At 44.6% G+C, this 21,759-nt stretch overlaps 1 protein-coding gene across 1 annotated transcript; it reads right to left on the bottom strand.

The window, feature by feature from the left end:
- Positions 1-829: 829 nt before the first annotated feature.
- On the bottom strand, positions 830-20,049 carry LOC124111673 (zonadhesin-like). The gene is made up of 8 exons (XM_048388711.1): positions 19,920-20,049; positions 16,057-16,124; positions 14,310-14,495; positions 13,593-13,820; positions 9,765-9,953; positions 7,535-7,750; positions 5,562-5,781; positions 830-962 (listed from the first exon to the last, which is right to left on the bottom strand). Exons 2-8 carry the CDS (start codon positions 16,112-16,114, stop codon positions 947-949), a joined length of 1,113 nt encoding a protein of 370 aa, XP_048244668.1. The 5' UTR covers positions 16,115-16,124; positions 19,920-20,049; the 3' UTR covers positions 830-946.
- Between the last annotated feature and the right edge of the window lie 1,710 nt (positions 20,050-21,759).

The raw sequence follows: 21,759 nt of genomic DNA, 5'->3' as shown, positions 1-21,759 counted from the left end.
GAGAAATAGAGGTTATCACGCCTGTGTGTTTGGGGATGGTAAGTATCCTGTATTAGGAACAAACATTGTATTCTAGGAGCCGCGGCGTTTCGGTTTCAAAGCTGATGTCTAAGACACTGTTGCCGCTGATGCCACTGATTTCCATCTCTATGTAAACGATGTAAGGTGAGGTGAGGTGAAATTGGGTTTCACGTCGCGTCCAAGATTATTGTACTTACATAGCGACGTGCATGCACGTGTGTGTGTGTGTGTGTGTGTGTGTGTGTGTGTGTGTCTGCTTGTGATGCCGATATATAGTGCTAGCCCACTGAGATACCATGCCGCAGTTTTAACATGAATTAAGTACCCAACTCAGATACAGTATACTGACTCCGAGCCGACCAGTCCTTGTTTTAGCCCCTTAATGCCGAGCGCCAGACAGGGTAACAACAAGTACCATCTTTTAACGTTTTTTGGTATGACGCGCCCGGGGATCGAACCCCGGACCTTCCCCTCTCCGGGCGGACGCTCTACCACTAGACCACGGAGGCGGTCCAAATGATGTAAGGGACAGAAGGTAATTCAGATCTACCGTTCAGCGATTCAATACCGTGTCTTTTTTGTATATTTAATGCTTGTACATCTGAAAAATCACTCGCTTTTATTTTTATAAAATACATTTCATTGTTCTTCATAGTCACATCGGATGTTTAGTTCTAGTTCATCCCTACCCCCAACACACACACGCGTACATGATAGAATGTTTGTTTTGAGCTATGCTCTTTTGTTGATCTTAACAGTTGCTTCATTCAGCTTAGTTTGAATGTAAATAAATAACATGACCAATGAATGGCTTATGCAAACTCATTTATTTACAAACGCAATGACATCAGTTCACAGCTGTGTCCAGTAAGGTCAATGGGGCAATCGGTGACCGTTTAGGTTGTGTTATGGAATCTCATGCATATCAGTCGCAGCCTCTTCTGAAAATAATTCATACATGTATTTAATTATATGTTTAAATTTTGAACTTACGATTGTAAATAAGGCAAGTAGCATCAGTCAGACATTATAACATGTGAACTGAACGTAGCATCTGGAAATGAATTTTCTGTTACCGTCAATACTTCTATCGCTATCCCTACCACTAACACTAACAACACTTACACTAACATCACTACCATAAACACTAACACTACAAACACAAACACTTACACTAAAACCACTTAACACTAACACTAACCATAACAACACTAACACTAACACTACTAACACCACTAACACTAACACTAAAACTTACATTAAAACTAACACTAACGCTAACACTCCAAACACTAACACTAACACAAACACCACTTACAACACTAACACTAACACCACAAACACTAACACTAACACAAACACCACTAACAACACTAACACCACTATCACTAATACAAACACGAACACCACTAACACTTACAGTAACATCACTACCATGAACACTAACACAAACACCACTAACACTCACACTAACACCACTGCTACTAACACTACCGTCACACCACTGACACCACTACCACTAACACAAACACTACGAATACTCACAAATACTACTAATACTTCTAATATCATGACAGAACTTCCGGTACTGCCGCTACTGCATCTCCCGAAACGACCAGCACCACCCCACCCTGGCCTAATGAAGGGGGCAGCACCCCACCCTGGCCTAATGAAGGGGGCAGCACCCCACCCTGGGCCTAATGAAGGGGGCATCACCCCACCCTGGGCCTAATGAAGGGGGCATCACCACCCCACCCTGGGCCTAATGAAGGGGGCACCACCACACCCTGGGCCTAATGAAGGGGGCAGCACCACCCCACCCTGGGCCTAATGAAGGGGGCAGCACCCCACCCTGGGCCTAATGAAGGGGGCAGCACCACCCCACCCTGGGCCTAATGAAGGGGGCACCACCACACCCTGGGCCTAATGAAGGGGGCACCACCACACCCTGGGCCTAATGAAGGGGGCAGCACCACTCCATCCTGGCCTAATGAAGGGGGCACCACCACACCCTGGGCCTAATGAAGGGGGCAGCACCACCCCACCCTGGGCCTAATGAAGGGGGCAGCACCACTCCACCCTCGCATAATGAAGGGGGCAGCACCACCCCACCCTGGCCTAATGAAGGGGGCAGCACCACTCCACCCTGGCCTAATGAAGGGGGCAGCACCACTCCACCCTGGCCTAATGAAGGGGGCAGCACCACCCCACCCTGGGCCTAATGAAGGGGGCACGACCCCACCCTGGGCCTAATGAAGGGGGCAGCGCCACTCCACCCTGGCCTAATGAAGGGGGCAGCACCACCCCACCCTGGGCCTAATGAAGGGGGCAGCACCACCACACCCCACCCTGGCCTAATGAAGGGGGCAGCACCCCACCCTGGCCTAATGAAGGGGGCAGCACCACCCCACCCTGGCCTAATGAAGGGGGCAGCACCACCCCACCCTGGGCCTAATGAAGGGGGCAGCACCACCCCACCCCTGGCCTAATGAAGGGGGCACCACCCCACCCTGGGCCTAATGAAGGGGGCACCACCCCACCCTGGCCTAATGAAGGGGGCAGCACCCCACCCTGGGCCTAATGAAGGGGGCAGCACCACCCCACCCTGGCCTAATGAAGGGGGCACCACCACCCCACCCTGGGCCTAATGAAGGGGGCAGCACCACCCCACCCTTGGCCTAATGAAGGGGGCACCACCCCACCCTGGGCCTAATGAAGGGGGCAGCACCACCCCACCCTGGGCCTAATGAAGGGGGCAGCACCACCCCACCCCTGGCCTAATGAAGGGGGCACCACCCCACCCTGGCCTAATGAAGGGGGCAGCACCCCACCCTGGCCTAATGAAGGGGGCAGCACCCCACCCTGGGCCTAATGAAGGGGACAGCACCACCACACCCTGGCCTAATGAAGGGGGCAGCACCCCACCCTGGCCAAATGAAGGGGGCAGCACCCCACCCTGGGCCTAATGAAGGGGGCAGCACCCCACCCTGGCCTAATGAAGGGGGCAGCACCACCCCACCCTGGCCTAATGAAGGGGGCAGCACCCCACCCTGGGCCTAATGAAGGGGGCAGCACCCCACCCTGGCCTAATGAAGGGGACAGCACCACCCCGCCCTGGGCCTAATGAAGGGGGCACCACCACACCCTGGCCTAATGAAGAGGGCAGCACCACTCCACCCTGGCCTTATGAAGAGGGCAGCACCACTCCACCCTGGCCTAATGAAGAGGGCAGCACCACCACACCCTGGCCTAATGAAGAGGGCAGCACCACCACACCCTGGCCTAATGAAGAGGGCAGCACCACCACACCCTGGCCTAATGAAGAGGGCAGCACCACTCCACCCTGACCTAATGAAGAGGGCAGCACCACCACACCCTGGCCTAATGAAGAGGGCAGCACCACCCCGCCCTGGGCCTAATGAAGAGGGCAGCACCACCACACCCTGGCCTAATGAAGAGGGCAGCACCACCACACCCTGGCCTAATGAAGAGGGCAGCACCACCCCGCCCTGGGCCTAATGAAGGGGGCAGCACCACCACACCCTGGGCCTAATGAAGGGGGCAGCACCACCACACCCTGGGCCTAATGAAAGGGACAGCACCACTCCATCCTGGGCCTAATGAAGGGGGCAGCATAACCACACCCTGGGCCTAATGAAGGGGACAACAGCACCCCACCCTTGGCCTAATGAAGGGGGCAGCACCACCACACCCTGGGCCTAATGAAGAGGACAGCACCACCACACCCTTGGCCTAATGAAGGGGGCAACACCACCCCACCCTTGGCCTAATGAAGGGGGCAGCACCACCACACCCTGGGCCTAATGAAGGGGGCAGCACCACCCCACCCTTGGCCTAATGAAGGGGGCAGCACCACCCCACCCCTGGGCCTAATGAAGGGGGCAGCACCACCCCACCCTTGGCCTAATGAAGGGGGCAGCACCACCACACCCTGGGCCTAATGAAGGGGGCAGCACCACCACACCCTGGGCCTAATGAAGAGGACAGCACCACCACACCCTGGGCCTAATGAAGGGGGCAGCACCACCCCACCCTTGGCCTAATGAAGGGGGCAGCACCACCACACCCTGGGCCTAATGAAGGGGGCAGCACCACCACACCCTGGGCCTAATGAAGGGGGCAGCACCACCACACCCTGGGCCTAATGAAGGGGGCAGCACCACCCCACCCTTGGCCTAATGAAGGGGGCAGCACCACCACACCCTGGGCCTAATGAAGGGGGCAGCACCACCACACCCTGGGCCTAATGAAGAGGACAGCACCACCACACCCTGGGCCTAATGAAGGGGGCAGCACCACCACACCCTGGGCCTAATGAAGGGGGCAGCACCACCACACCCTGGGCCTAATGAAAGGGACAGCACCACTCCATCCTGGGCCTAATGAAGGGGGCAGCATAACCACACCCTGGGCCTAATGAAGGGGACAGCAGCACCCCACCCTTGGCCTAATGAAGGGGGCAGCACCACCACACCCTGGGCCTAATGAAGAGGACAGCACCACCACACCCTGGGCCTAATGAAGGGGGCAGCACCACCACACCCTGGGCCTAATGAAGGGGGCAGCACCACCACACCCTGGGCCTAATGAAAGGGACAGCACCACTCCATCCTGGGCCTAATGAAGGGGGCAGCACAACCACACCCTGGGCCTAATGAAGGGGACAGCACCACCACACCCTGGGCCTAATGAAGAGGGCAGCACCACCCCACCCTGGGCCTAATGAAGAGGGCAGCACCACACCACCCTTGGCCTACTGAAGGGGGCAGCACCACCACACCCTGGGCCTAATGAAGGGGGCAGCCTAGGCCGCCATCGCTCTACACGTCGTATAAGACGGCGTTATAATAAACATACTGATATCCCGAAGTACAAAACATGTACGCACCCAAACCTCGCCACCTCAGCGCGGAAATGCATCAGGACAATTTACACCCAACAACAGCAACATGACATGTATCTTAATAAAACATCCACGGTAACCATAATCCTAGCATTTGGGCACTGTACTCAAACATCCAGGGATTAGCAATATAGCATACAGTAAACTACGGGTAAATCGAACACGCTTATAACGAACTGACCGATATAACGAACTTATTTTTAGTCCCGGCCATTTGATGTATATATGCTGTATATATGCTTATAACGAACTAAAATTAGTGGTCCCTTTGAGTTCGTTATAACCGTAGTTTACTGTATATAATATAGTATTAGATTTTTATCATTAGTTTTTCGACACCTAAAAAACATTCTTATATAATAATGTGTACGTAGTAATGCCCTGCTGAATCACTCTGTCTAGATGTTCGCCCCGATTATGTTTCTAGGTTTGCCAGCACCATACCCGTGCTCGTGGGTTTCACCGAAGTGGTAAACGTCTGAGACCTGCATCACTTCGGGCTTTCCTCTCACATTAAGCTGACATGCCGTGATATAACTGGAATACTGCTAAAAGCGGCGTTAAATCCAACTCACTCACTCACTCACTCTGTCTAGATGATATTTCCATAACTTACGCGCCACTGTGTTGAGGCTCGAACGTGAGGTTGTCAGATCCAGGGCACGTTGTGGAGCGGCCCTGGCAACGTTTGACGGCGTCGTCCCACACGGTTTTGGCAGGGCAGGGCATGATGTAGATGTATTTGTTTGAGCAGATGGCGTACACGTTGCAGCCCTTACAAGACTGGTAGTCACCGTCCTCCAGACCGGTGCAGTTGGTGATGCAGGGGTACTTGCCTGTGGAGATGATAATAATAATAATAATAATAATAATAATAATAATAATAATAATAATAATAATAATAATAATAATCCTCTAAGGGGCATTCTCAAAGAGCTATTATTACCACGGTCACTGGATCAATGTGCACTCAAGAATCATTCTCGGCTCCCTGGGGAGTATATATACAACCCAAGCTGCCTGTTAGGCGCTAAAAGGTCAACAACCACATTGCCATCTCATCCTACCGGGTACCCATGCACTGCTTGGTGAACAGGTGCACACTTCGAACAAAGTCACTTACCCAAGGAGACGCACATGTATATGCTACATCTGCCTCAGTGTGGAGCAGGCAGGACCGAAGCCCTAGAAACTCTCAGGAACTCTCCAAGGTTCACGGTCCAAAGACTCTCCGGGACCACGTGCCATCTCGTGGTTTTTAACGTCGGGTTCAAAATGATATCTGACCCGTGAGGATTCCGGGGTAAAATAGGTCTTCAGCAACCCATGCTTGCCGTAAAAGGCGACTATGCTTGTCGTAAAAGGCGACTAACAGGATCGGGTGGTCAGGCTCGCTGACTTGGTTGATGCATGTCATCGATCCCAATTGTGTGGATCGATGCTCATGATATTAATCACTGGATTGTCTGGTCCAGACTCGATTATTTACAGACCGCCGTTAGAAGAATAGGTCTTCAGCATCCCATGAGTACCGAAAAGGCGACTTTGCTTGTCGTAAGAGGTGACTAACGGGATCAGGTGGTCAGGCTCGCTGACTTGGTTGATGTATATCATCGATCCCAATTGCGTGGGTCGATGCTCATGATATAAATCACTGGTTTGTGTGGTCTCGACTCGAATATTTACAGACCGGTGTCATATAGCTGGAATATTGCTGAGTGCGGCGTTAAACAACAAACCAACCAACCTTTTTCAGTGGAACTCGTTAATCCGGACACGCCCTTTAAAACGTCCGGATTAACGAGTTATGGGGAGCAATGATCATTTGCGCAAGTGCAAGCCTTTTCATCAGTAACTGTCGTTAAATTGACGTTTCCGGAATTTTCCTGAAGGTGGCGTTTCTGGTCGATTTCTTGTCATCGTACCCCGAACACGTAGCACTTTGTTCATAATATCAATCACTGGTTTGTCTGGTCCATGCCGCTGCGAAATAGCTGGAATATTGCTGAGTGCGGCATAAATAAATAATAAACACGAGTACTGGTGCTGATAGGATAGGGTGGTCAGGCTCGCTGACTTGGTTGATGCATGTAATCGATCCCAATTGCGTGGATCGATGCTTATTATATTAATCACTGGATTGTCTGGTCCAGACTCGATTATTTACAGACCGCCGTCATATAGCTGGAATATTGCTCGAGTGCGGCGTTAAACAACAAACCAACCAAAAACAAACTAATAAGACCAACCAAGCTCATCCCACTCCCAGAACCTCTGACCATACCAATACAAGTTTCCACCTCTATGTATTTCACCTCGAAATATTAACATAAGAGGAGATCACTATCAGTGGACCCGTGAAGATTCCGGGATAGAATAGGTCTTCAGCACTCATGCTTGCCGTAAAATGTGACTATGCTTGTCGTAAAAGGCGACTAACGGGATCAGGTGGTCAGGCTCGCTGACCTGGTTGATGCAAGTCATCGATCCCAATTGCTGAGTGCGGCGTTAAACAACAAACTAAACCAAAAAAAAATCACTATCAGGGCATTCCCAACAAAACACCTCCTCATTTGCATCATCACTTACTTATATTAGGCAGAGCACGTTGTGGGGATTTTGGTCTGCATGTTTTCGATGTCTTTTCACAGCGCTTCAGTGAATCGTCCCACAGAGTCCCGCCGGGACATTTGATGTTATCAGTGAGTTTGCCGCCTTGGCATTTAGCGTGCACGTCACAGCCGGAACAAGACTGGTACGTCAGGTCAGGCTTCCCAGTGCAGTTCGTCATGCACGGACTTTTCTCTGCAACAAGACCAGGGGTTACTGAAGTCCTACAAGACACAACTGTATAGTGACTTCATATTTTTTCAAACAGAGAATGTGATATTAGTACAGTAGGGGGAATCTGGAATATTAAGTAGTTGTTACAAAAAGCAGGAGCTCGACATTCATGCTTGCCACACAAGTGTCAACTGACGTATTGAAGTGAGGTGAGGTTAAATTGGGTTTAACGTCGCGTTCAAGATTATTGCACTTATATAGCGACGTGCATGTACGTGTGTGTGTGTGTGTGGCTGCTTGTACTAGTCCGGACTGATGCCGATTTATAGTGCTAGCCCACTGAGATACCATGCCGCAGTTTAACATGAAACCCCACTCAGACACAGTATGCTGACTCCGAGCCGATCAGTCCTTGCTTTAGCCCCTTAATGCCGAGCGCCAGACAGGGAAACAACAAATACCATCTTTTAACGTATTTTGGTATGACGCGCCCGGGGATCGAACCCCGGACCTTCCACTCTCCGGGCGGACGCTCTACCATTAGACCACGTAGGCGGTCACTGACGTATTGAACAGGATCACGTAACGAGCTCGTTGATTGGTCTGCCAAATAACACTAAACACTTCTATAAAATATATTAATTTGAGCTGCTCCAAACTAAACCTATCACATTCTAAAATCTCACAGTATTGTGTGAGCGCCGTTCCTTAGACTTCCCACCATCTTTGCTCGTGTGTTCGAATCCAACCTTTTTTTTGTCAGCACCATACCCGTCAACTGGGTAAGGCCAGGTTCACACAGTGCCGTTTGAGATCAGACGGCGCTACGACACGAAAAGTGAAAAAGTCGGACTACTGTCCTCAAAGATCTGGAATGTCATATCACGGTCTGAACGCTGTCGTATACGTTCGTAACAGAGTGATACGGATCGGGAAAGGTCCAGAGAGGTCGGCCAAGCACTCCCGACAGTATGGTGCGTCCCGTAACATTCGGAAACTCAGCCGATTTTGACTTGTCGGATTACAATCGTGACTATGTCGTGACAGATTCTGCTGTATGGGATGAAAATCGTAACAATGTCCCGTGTTGCCTGGACGGTGTCCTGTGGATCGAGACGCTATCGTGTTGAACGGGCATGATTTGTTCATTGCCGTTTCTTGTCGATTGCGTCCAGATTGCGTCCAATTGCCGAATGCGAACCGTACGGGTACCGTCTTTGTGGGTTCACGCCGTGATATAATTGAAACATGTCTGACAATGCAGCCTGTTCTTGTGGATACATGTATGAAAATGTATCACATAATGTCTTTTCCTGTCCCTTTCATAGTGAGTGAGTGAGGTGGGTTTAACGCCGCTTTTAACAGTATTCCAGTTATATCGCGGCGTGTCAGCTTAATGTGGGAAGCCCGAAGTGATGCAGGTCTCAGACGTTTACCACTTCGGTGAAACCCACGAGTACGGGTATGATGCTGACAAACCTGGAAACATAATTGGGACGAACCGGGATTCGAACCCACAATCATAGGTTTCTGGCGTGCCCAAGGGACGCAACTCTGCACAGCGAATAGCGGCGCCTTAGACGACTGGGCCACCCGTGCCCCCTGTCCCTTTCATATTGATGTAAGAAGTGATTGCTTTTTCTGCTCTGAGGGAGTTGATCCTAACTCCATATTGAAAGGCAATGCAAATGTTACAAAAAACCTAGTAATCTAGATATCTTAAAATCAGTACATTCATACATACTTCATTCCAAAAATTTATACTAACGTTAGTCAATAAATCCAACTTATATATTATGTTTTCTACTCATTACCAAACTGATGTTCATTACCACTTGATTTTGTTAACATATTTAGTTTATCATCATCTATTATTTTGTTGAATGCATTCATGAATGTAACTTGTACTGTAAAGGTATTTACATAAGCCTTTGGGCTTGTTCACCGATTCAGATTCATTGAATAAACATATGTTTACATCATAATTGAAACACTCTTCACTCACTCACTCACTCACTACACATGACTTTCTCACCTCCCGGGGGGCATGTTGTAGAAATCCCCTCGCACCGTTTGTAGAAATCGTCCCACACCAGGTGGGCGGGGCAGGTCCTGTTGTCGTACAGATGGCCATTGGCGCATGAGGCGAAGACACGGCATCCAATGCAAGACTGGTAGTCGCCAGTAGGAATTCCAGCACAGCCCGATACACACCGATCAGAAGCTGCAACAATGTCAGAATACGTCAATTGTTTTACAACATATAGAGAATCTCACCGGAGTGTCTTTTGATATCAAACATATCAACACCAGTTGATAAAAGTGGAAAAATTCCGAGGCTTGCCGAGGATTTTTGCCACTTTTATCAACGAGTGTTGATATATTTGATGTCAAAAGAAACGAGAGTGAGATTTTATTTATCATCCAACATCATTCTTCCAACTTTTTCAATTTGGAGACAGTAATTAGCAGTGTCTTCAGTGTAAAAAGTACTGCTGACAGCTTCAGTAGCAGAGCCATTAGTGATGTCATTTGATTGTGACGTCATGGTAACCAGTGATGTCACAATGGTCTGCAAAGCATTGTGATGTAATTTCATTGCAGCGATATCTACAGTGTAGATATCGCTTGATCTCATCCAAGCGATATCTCCTGTGGGAGCCAGTTTTGGATGATAAATTCCTTTGGCTGCATAGAAATTGTTTCTCGGGAACCTGTATCACAAGTGAGAACAGCGGTAGGACTTTTCTTGTTCAAAACAAGAGGGATCAGAGGAACATTTTATATCACGTCACCCCAACCTAGACAGCATGGACAGAAGTGAATATGGGATCAATGTTTGAATTATAAGATGTGTCATAAAATATGATAAATGAACGCTGTTTATGTACTGAATACATAATTACTGTTAATTAATTTTGTTCAATTTTTAATAGGTATAAAGCGGAGCGAATATGGGATCAATGTTTGACTCATAAGATGTGTCATAAAATATGATTAATGAACACTGTTTATGTACTGAATACATAATTACTGTTAATTAATTTTGTTCAATTTTTAATAGGTATAAAGCGGAGTGAATATGGGTTCAATGTTTTACTCATAAGATGTGTCATAAAATATGATAAATGAACAATGTTTATGTACTGAATACATAATTACTGTTAATTAATTTTGTTCAGTTTTTAATAGGTATAAAGCGGAATGAATATGGGTTCAATGTTTGGCTCATAAGATGTGTCATAAAATATGATTAATGAACACTGTTTATGTACTGAATACATAATTACTGTTAATTAATTTTGTTCAATTTTTAATAGGTATAAAGCGGAGCGAATATGGGATCAATGTTTGACTCATAAGATGTGTCATAAAATATGATTAATGAACACTGTTTATGTACTGAATACATAATTACTGTTAATTAATTTTGTTCAATTTTTAATAGGTATAAAGCGGAGTGAATATGGGTTCAATGTTTTACTCATAAGATGTGTCATAAAATATGATAAATGAACAATGTTTATGTACTGAATACATAATTACTGTTAATTAATTTTGTTCAGTTTTTAATAGGTATAAAGCGGAATGAATATGGGTTCAATGTTTGACTCATAAGCTGTGTCATTAAATATGATTAATGAACACTGATTATGTACTGAATACATAATTACTGTTAATTACTTTTGTTCATTTTTTAATAGGTATAAAGCGGAGTGAATATCATTTTGGAAAATGTGCAAGCTCGCAACCATCGCTTCTTCTTCCATAGCCGAGATGGCTAGTATTTAGTGCACATGGGCTCAGTAAAGTGTACAGACTAGAAAGACTGTCGATCTATTGGTCACACATTAAACTTGGCCCTTTAATACAATGTCATTTGTCAAGAACAGATAACAAGAATGAATTGTTTGATAGGCATTACTTAGAAGTTGACGGATGACAAGGGAGACACAATTTATGCATAACAACTTCTTTAATTATGTAAAGGCGACGTTTCGGTATAGATCCTTACACCGTTGTCAAGCAGTCTTTAACAAGAATCATCTTCGCAAAACGCGGGAATTTTGAAAATATATATTTTATAGGTATTAAAAATGAAGTACGTGCAGGATTTAATGTAACGCATCGATGCCCAAGAACCATTAACTCTTTTAGGCTTGAGAGAGAGAGAGAGAGAGAGAGAGAGAGAGAGAGAGAGAGAGAGAGAGAGAGAGAGAGAGAGAGAGAGTATACCCAGCAAACAAAAACGTTACATACGCCGCAATGGGTGATCTTTTGTTCCTTAGCACAACTATCTTTCTGAAATGATATCTGTCGCTTCCCGGTTCCCGGATCAATGTGCGCTGCGACAACTAGTTACATGTAGAGACGGAGCCAAGCTAAAACGTTACCCTGTTGCACCGCCATTCAAAAACGTTCGTTTACTACTGAATATTTTTAACTGGTATTTCTTGTAGTGATTATTAGTATATTAACATTTATTCAGTCTTTCACTAAAAAAAGGTCGTCTTTTAAATGCTGACGTAACATATTAAATAATACGGTTTTATTACCCCATGTTTGAAAATGCCCAAATGTTTGACCACATCCTAATCGAAAAAAAACAGTTTTAAGTTTCTGTACCCAACTCACGTGGCCTTATTCATCATACAACCGCATCATATTATAACGTTTTTTTTAGTAAACGAGATTCCTGCTTATTGATAAGAGACATATTTGACACATTTTGAAACAGCAGGCGACTGAATAGAATATCTTGCCGTGAAGATCCGGGGAAGAATAGGTCTTCAGCAACCCATGCTTGCCGTAAAAGGCGACAATGCTTGTGGTAAAAGGCGACTAACGGGATCGGGTGGTCAGGCTCGCTGACTTGGTTGATGCATGTCATCGATCCCAATTGCGTTGATCGATGATCAATCACTCGATTGTCTGGTCCAGACTCGATTATTTACAGACCGCCGTCATATAGCTGGAATATTGCTGATTGCGGCGTAAAACAACAAACCAAGAAACCAAGAATAGAATATCTACCACACTCGCTAACGCCTCATTATTTGAAGTTGAACACGGTTACATTCATACAATGGAATTTTTTCTTTGTCTTTTATTACATGGCTCTATGTCACTGAACCCCCAAATTCAGCCCCGTTTGAAAGTATTGGTGTCAACTTAGCTTCAAATAATTTGAAGTAAAAGTGAGTCGAGTATGGTTTCAGGGAACGTATACTACTTGACCTTGACCTTGACCTACAGGACCTTGACACCTTCCCTTCCCGAATTGCAATAGTATTAAAGCCTTCGACCACAGTAATTCCATGTAGATATGTCCAAATGCATTTGTTTATGTTAATTAGTTTACACAAAACAGATAACACTATATAGAATGACGTCATGCATGTGACCAAGGGAGGCAACTCTGTACAGCAAATTACAGCACCTTAGACAACTGGGCCACTAATGCACCCTTAAAGGATGCGGTTTATTCATAAAAATAGTTTCATTCGAGGAGGAAGTGAATATGTTTACCTGGACCGGGATTTGAACCAACAATCATAGGGTCTGTCGTTACCAAGGGAGGCAACTCTACACAGCAAATTGCGGCGCCTTAAACGACTGGGCCACCCATGCCCCCTTAAAGGATACGGCGTATTCATAAAAATAGTTTTATCCGAGGAGAAAGTGAATATGTTTACCTGGGCCGGGATTTGAACCAACAATCATAGGGTCTGTCGTTACCAAGGGAGGCAACTCTACACAGCAAATTGCGGCGCCTTAAACGACTGGGCCACCCATGCCCCCTTAAAGGATACGGCGTATTCATAAAAATAGTTTTATCCGAGGAGAAAGTGACTATGTTTACCTGGACCGGGCGTTGGCCCGGGGGCGGGGCCGGGGCCGGGAGAAGGCCCGGGGCAAGTGACGGAGATCTTCTCACATTTCTTCAGAGAGTCGTCCCAATATGTTCCTGGGGAGCATTTATTCAGGCTGATTCGTCCCTGAAAGCACGTGGCATATAGGCTGCACCCCTTACATGACTGGTAGCTCCCGTCTGGTCGACTCGTACAGTTCGTTATGCAGGGGTTGTTAGCTGGAATTATTCAGAACGTGCTATTAACAATCGGTTGTATGTTTCATTGTGCGATGGCCCGAGTAGATCCTGGATAGAAAAGGTCTTCATCAACCCATGCTTGCCGTAAAAGGCGACTATGCTTGTCGTAAGACGTGACTAACGGGTTCGGATGGTCAGGCTAGCTGATTTGGTTGGTGCACGTCATCGTATCCAAATTACATGGATAGATGCCCATGATATCAATCACTGGATTGTCTGGTCCCGACTCGATTATTTACAGACCGCGGTCATATAGCTGGAATATTGCTGAGTGCGGCGTTAAACAACAAACAAAATAAAAAATCATATTGCGGATAATTATCAACACTATTACGTTGATGCTTGGAAACATTTGTCGGACACTGGTTATAACTGCATAAATCGGGGATATTTTCCTTCTCGTGAATTGACATGCAGTTAATAAAGTTAATACTTATGAATTCGTAAAGTATATATATAAACACCTACGTCCTTGTGGACACGTCGACGACGTCCTCTGGCAACGTTTTGCTTCGTCGTCCCATATTGTCCAACAAGGGCACTTCAATCGAATGCTGAACCCATATAAGCAGGCGGTGTAATGTCGACAGTCAGTACAAGACTGGTATTTACCGTTGGGGATACCCTTGCAATTTTGCACGCAGCGCTGTCGGGCTGTACAAAAAATATTGAATACAATGTTTTTATTTATGACACAATTTTATAGCAAAAACATTAAAAGAAATACAAAAAAACTACCTTTCTCATCATGTTCATAGCTTATAAGTAAGACGAAGTTATCCACTTTAAGTGTCAGTCGGTGAGTGAAAATGTTCTAAAGCCGCTTAAGCAACATGCCAGCAATATTCCAGCAACATTCTAGCAACATTTCAGCAACATTCAAGCAACATTCAAGCAACATTCAAGCATCATTCCAGCAACATTCCAGAAATATTTCACCAACGTTCCAGCAACATTTCAGCAACATTCCTGCAATATTCTAGCATCATTCCAGCAACATTCCAGCAATATTCCAGTAACATGTCAGCAACATTCCAGCAACATTCCAGCAATATTCCCGCAACATTCCAGCAACATTCCAGCAATATTCCAGCAATATTCCAGCAATATTCCATCAATATTCCATCAATATTCCAGCAATATTCCAGCATCATTCCATCAATATTCCAGCAATATTCCAGCAACATTCCAGCAACATTTCAGCAACATTCCAGCAACATGTCAGCAACATTCCAGCATCATTCCAGCAACATTCCAGCAATATTTCACCAACGTTCCAGCAACATGTCAGCAACATTCAAGGAACATTCAAGCGACATTCTAGCAACATTCCAGCAACATTCCAGCATCATTCCAGCAACATTTCAGCAATATTCAAGCATCATTCCAGCATCATTTAACCAATATTCCAGCAACATTCCAGCAATATTCCAGCAACATTCCAGCAATATTCCAGCATCATTCCAGCAATATTCCAGTAACATGTCAGCAACATTCCAGGAACATTCCAGCATCATTCCAGCAATATTCCAGCATCATTCCAGCAACATTCCAGCATCATTCCAGCAATATTCCAGCAATATTCCAGCAACATTCCAGCAATATTCCAACAATATTCTAGCAATATTTCATCAGTATTCTAGCATACAATTTCAATAGTATTCCGACAAGATTCCATCAGTTTTCAGCAATACTCCAACAGTGTTTCAGCAATATTCCAGTGACTCCCCAAATGGAGACCAAGTGTGAAGCCCTGTGTCCCCTCTCAAAATGTGACTGGAATATTTCTAAAAACGGCGTGAAAGCATACTCACTTACTCACTCACTCACTCACTCAGCAGCTGAACTAAAAGTAAAAATACACCGGGATCCAAACCGAAGATTTCAAACATCCGGCCAAAGAAGTGAGTGAGTGAGTGAGTTGGGTTTAACGCCGCTTTTAACACTATTCCAGTTATATCGCGGCGTGTCAGCTTAATTTTGGAGGAAAGCCCGAAGTGATGCAGGTCTCAGACGTTTACCACTTCGGTGAAACCCACGAGCACGGGTATGGTGCTGACAAACCTAGAAACATAATCGGGGCAAACCGGGATTCGAACCCACAATCCTAGGTTTCTGGCGTGCCCAAGGGACGCAACTCTGCACAGCGAATCGCGGCGCCTTAGACGACTGGGCCACCTGTGCCCCCTCAAAGAAGTGACTGCATTGGACATACCTGACACTCCGCAAATCACCAGCAGCATCACACCGATGACATAAACTCCCACGGCCATGATGTGAGATCTGCAACAAGCCGACGATGTTATTCTCCTAAACATACAGACAAATACAGCCATTAGTGTTGGTTGGTTTGTTGTTTAACGCCGCACTCAGCAATATTCAGCTATATGACGGCGGTCTGTAAATAATCGAATCTGGACCAGACAATCCAGTGATTAATATCATGAGCATCGATCCACCCAATAGGGATAGATGACATGCATCAACCAAGTCAGCGAGCCTGACCACCCGATCCCGTTAGTCGCCTTTTACGACAAGCATAGTCATCTTTTACGGCAAGTATGGGTTGCTGAAGACCTATTCTACCCTGGATCTTCACATGCCCAGTCATTAGAGGAAACAACGCCGCTTTGTGAGCTATTGAGAAAATAAATACAGATTTTTATACGAGCATGTGAACTCCCCCTTAGAACAAATGCGATTGTCGTTTTAGAAAACTATATTTTTTAAGCCGCAAATCAAGAGCAAAACGAAGTATGCACATAGAAATTAGAGACAGATAAATAAAACTCTTGACCCAGCAGTGATAACTCACCGGATTCCCTTTGTGTATTTCCTATTCTTTAAATGACATTGTCATATACTTGTTAGAACTGCAGCTCAATAAACCGTGTTTGTGTATATATTCAAGTTGGTATTTCCGCTATCCTAAGTGTGCAGTGAGGCCGTCTTATTGTTGATAGTCATTTCGAGACATAAATGCGAAGTTAATTAATGCGAGCAAAGACCAGTCGAACTTTTCGCATTTAATTCACGTTCGCGTTAATTTCAAGATTTACAGTATTTGCGTGTCACGCGTCACAATGTTACAGATTAATTATATACAAATTCAATACATAAGTAAAATATGTACCGCCCAGCCAGTATTAGATGAAAACATATAAAACGCATGAAGCTATGACAATTTCAGCACTATATAAGTATTGTTAAAGACAGTTCATATAAAAGATTATCATAATAATCGTTTACACATTACTTAAAGTGGCTTATGTAAACAGTACTGTAAGTCGTCCGATTTCATTATAAAACATACCATACGCATATCGTCAAGGGTATAAAAACTTTAGGATACATTTGAAGCTTCATACAATAATTCATATCTTAAATCTTCATAAAAAGGACAACATATAAGAAAGTGCTTTTCAACTTCAAAAGTGCGGATATTTAAAGCATTAAAACAATATTTACAACTTCGATTTCTATCACATAGTAGGGTTGGTGGTTTAGAATAGCGTCCAGTTTCTATAGCGAGGGGTACCGGGTAAAATTCCACATCGGAACACGGCTAAAAACACGGCGTTAGATTTGGCATTACTAACGTTATCAACATATTACTAGCCTGGAAACAGACACCTATGATACCCGTATCAAATATATCACCGTCGAATAACCATTTTTTGTTAGTTTCGTTTTAGCTACCATCAAACATAGGTGTATACTTCCTTTTACCCGGCGGGGGGCACTGGTGGCCCAGTCGTCTAAGGCGCCGCGATTCGCTGTTCAGAGTTGCGTCCCTTGGGCACGCCAGAAACCTATGATTTGGGGTTCGAATCCCGGTCCCCCCGCTTATGTTTCTAGGTTTGTCAGCACCATACCCGTGCTCGTGGGTTTCACTGAAGTGGTAAACGTCTGAGACCTGCATCACTGCGGGCTCTCCTCCCACATTAAGCTGACACGCCGCGATATAACTGGAATACTGTTAAAAGCGACGTTAAACCCATCTCACTCACTCACTCACTCTTTTACCCGGCAGTTAAAAAGACGATGGCCTATTAATAATCGAGTCTGGATCCGACAAAACCGTCAGGCAATCAATCCAGTCACCGAACCAGACCACCTGATCCCTGAAGTCGACTCTTATGACAAGCATGGGCTTATGGGTTCTGTTTTAACCCGGAATCTTCACGTGTCCAATATAAGTGAGTGAGTTAAATTTTTTAATATTTCATCCATATCGTGACTATCAATAGTTTAACATGTATTGAAACTTATATAAAAACCTGCCAACGAAGGACAGTCAAATAACTAGACTTATCACAGAAATATATTTTAAAACTAGTATAGAATCATAAAATTGATAGCACTAAATATAACATCACGGTATAAAAACGGACTGTAGATCGCCAGCAACTGAAGGTAGATCACCATACTAGGTACCATGGGGACTTACAGTACTTTAGCTTCCTGCATGGAAGTGTCAAATATAAAGATACATATATATTCTATGATATGTTAAAGACAATGGAAAATGGAAAAGTTTCTAAATATATAGGCACTTATGAAAGGACAAATCTAAATTTACAATAGAATATGATTTACATTTAAAACATGAGGAGAGAATTAGGTTGACGGTAACTTTTAACAGTATTCCAGTTATATCACGGCGTGTCAGCTTAATGTGAGAGGAAAGCCCGAAGTGATGCAGGTCTCCGACGTTTACCACTTCGGTGAAATCTACGAGCGGAGGTATGGTGCTGACAAACCTTGAAACATAATCGGGGCGAACCGGGATTCGAAGCCAAGATCTTGCCAAGGGACGCAACTCTACACAGTGAATTGTGGTTCCCCAATCTACTAGGCCACCCGTGCCCCCAAAAAGAACAACATAAAACTGCACCTTACCTGTTTCTGTGTGGAGATGAGGTTTGTGAATAGCTACATGATATCACTATTATATACTATTTTTCTAAACATCACGTGAGGATTTTCTGAGCATAAAAATTCCCCATGACTCCCATCTCATCATGCGCCTCTGGCGATCTGTCATTTCCGTTGCCAGGAAACGCCTCTCGCAATTCAGGGTTGTCTGTGGTTTTACTGTTTCCGGTATTTCGACAGGATATAATGACCTTGCACATTTTACGGCTAAGCATTATTTGGATCTATTTTGCGTGGGGATGTCGTCAACTACCATGTGTTGGAGGAAAGATGTGTGTAATAATATACACTTGTATCAAAAGCACGAGGACACTTAAAATTACAATCCAATTCTTCATGATGATTGTTGTTTAAACGTAAACCACTAAAAGAGGGAAAACAGCGTATGTTGGTGTGGGGTTGGGTGTTGGGGGTGGGGGTGTTGGTTCGGGGTTGGGTTTGGGGGGAAGGGGGTGTTGGTGTGTGTTTTGGGTTTGGGGGGTGGGGGTGGAGGTGTGGGGTTGGGTTTGGGGGGTGTTGGTGTTGGTGTGGGGTTGAGGTAGGGGTGTTTAAAGGATATTTATTGTTTCCTCTTCCAAATTATATCTCACACTTACTGAATAACTGTATCTCAGAAGGGTTATATTTCAAACTCTGAGCAGGTATGCCAAATAGTAACTATGAAATAATATGGGGGCGGTCGGGTAGCCAAGTGGTTAAAGTGCTCGCTCGTCACGCCGAAGGCCCGGTTTCGATTCCCGACATGGGTACAATGTGTGGAGCCCATTTCTGGTGTTCCCCGCTGTGATATTGCTGGAATATTGCTAAAAGCGGCGTAAAACCTCACTCACTCACTCACTGTGAAATAAAATGAGTTAACTAATTTATGGCCGCATCAATTGTACAGATTGCATCTGCGAAGATGTAAAATAACCATGGAGACGAAACAGTGTCTGATGGCATGTGCAGGGATAAACATACCGATCTCTTTGATACACAATCAACCAGGGAACACCCTGTGGATCCATATAGGGAGCACCTCACACATACATACGGATCAAGGGAGTGGCCCCCGCCCCACTTTCTTAACGCTTACACCAACAAAATAATAATTATTTGACTAATTTTGAGCTAATAACCTGAATTAGTTTCCCGACTTACGTGCCATCGCCGTTTTCGAAAACGTGATTGTGACAATCGTTAGCTGGTTTCTGGGGGGCATGGTCTGGGTGTCGATACTTCTCCGATACACACCATCGCCCCAGCAGACCCCTGTCCCTACAAACCACAAGTCACGCGTTGCCTGACGTCAAGAGCTGTGCCCACGAGGTCTCAGCGTGAGGACACATCACCACAACACGACATCACGGATATGAATTACTCTCGAACCATGTCACGATGAGTCGGTCACGTGTGTTTGAGCAATGTTTAGATTTACATTATCTCTCAAAGTAAACATACAGATACATGTTATGAAATGAATAAATGCTGCACATTTCATTCATTCATTCACACACGATATAAGTGGTATGATGTTCAAAGCGGCGTTTAACATAACTTACTCACTCACACATTACCCTATTACGTCATGATATAAGTTACTTAATGTTCAAAGTGACTTTGTCTCTTTGCACCATACTTGAAGCTATTGTTCAATAAGATTTTAGACGTGGGTGTGTTTCCCGAATCTTGGAATATAAGTATGATTATTTCATTATATAAATCTGGGTCAGTTGGTGAACCAAATAATTATAGAGGCATTTCACCACTAAATGCTATGGGATAAATCTTCACGCCAATCATAGAAAAACGCTTGAGAATCTGGATGGAAGTAAATGATTTACTGTCCGAGTCTCAAGCAGGGTTCCGACCAAACTACTCTACTGTTGATAACTTGTTTGTTTTACAAGTTGTTTGTTCTAAATATTTGTGCAGAACCAGAGGTCGTTTTTATTGTGTATTTATTGACTTTAAAAAAGCTTTTGACTATGTGAATGGGAAAACATTGATGTATTTACTTATTACTAAGGGATGTCATGGTAAAATGTCTGTACTTTTAAAAAACATGTATGCATCAGTCGGCGCATGTATAAAGATCAATAACGAACGTTCGGACTGCTTGACAACATCCTCCGGTGTACGACAAGGTTGTGTTTTATGTCCGTTGTTGTTTATATTTTTTATAAATGAACTTGCTATAGAGTTGCAAAATAGTTGTCAACATGTGATATTTGTAACACAAGAAATATTGGACATTATGCTCCTTCTCTTTACTGATGATGTTGTAATGTTTTCCTATTCTGTAAATGGCTTGCAAAAACAGTTAAACCTTTTACAGAGTTGCTGTTCAAAATGGAGCCTTGAAGTAAATCTGAATAAAACCAATGTTGTTGTTTTTAGAAAAGGTGTATTTTTGCAAAACATGAAAAGTGGTTTCTTGGTTCGTCTGCCTTGAGTGTAGTCACTTACTATAAATATTTAATATTCAAAGTGACGTAATGTTCACATAAATGGACAGGAACATGGAAATGATATCTTACCAATCACAGGTACTGCTAGAGAAATTGGCGATTTCAGTACGAAAGTCATCCTTAGTTTCATAACAGTTTGAAAATGAAAACACCCAGAAGCTCTCTCCCCCCAGTGACTCTGTGGGGAGGGTAAGAAACTGAACATCACATGCCGGTGAACAATACACATACAAAACAAACGCTTGGGTGAAATTTATTTATTTATAAAAACTTAAATGCTTAATACATATTGATTGACAGATGATATGTTTAAAATATGAATATAAAAACATATGTTGCAGACATACACGCTTAACAAAACCATGTGGACATGAAATGATATATTCGTTGTTTGAAACATTATCATCCAAAACAAAATATGCCAATTTATCATCCTGGCGTGACGCAATACGCTGTGATACAGATTGGAGGGGTGTTTTCAGACAAGGAAATGGAATGAATAATGTTAGCAATTTGTTTACCAAATTAAG

Source organism: Haliotis rufescens, unplaced genomic scaffold (assembly GCF_023055435.1).
Source record: "Haliotis rufescens isolate VD_foot unplaced genomic scaffold, xgHalRufe1.0.p SCAF_77, whole genome shotgun sequence".
NCBI lineage: Eukaryota > Metazoa > Mollusca > Gastropoda > Lepetellida > Haliotidae > Haliotis > Haliotis rufescens.
This window is presented reverse-complemented; position numbering and strand designations above follow the sequence as displayed.

Excerpts from the sequence above, each read along its gene's own strand:
- LOC124111673 (XM_048388711.1), bottom strand. The coding sequence starts at position 16,114 with ATGGCCGTGGGAGTTTATGTCATCGGTGTGATGCTGCTGGTGATTTGC. Across the intron at positions 13,821-14,309 it reads GTCGACGTGTCCACAAGGAC|CTAACAACCCCTGCATAACG; the intron begins GTAGGTGTTTAT and ends GAATAATTCCAG. Across the intron at positions 7,751-9,764 it reads TACAACATGCCCCCCGGGAG|AGAAAAGTCCGTGCATGACG; the intron begins GTGAGAAAGTCA and ends GTCTTGTTGCAG.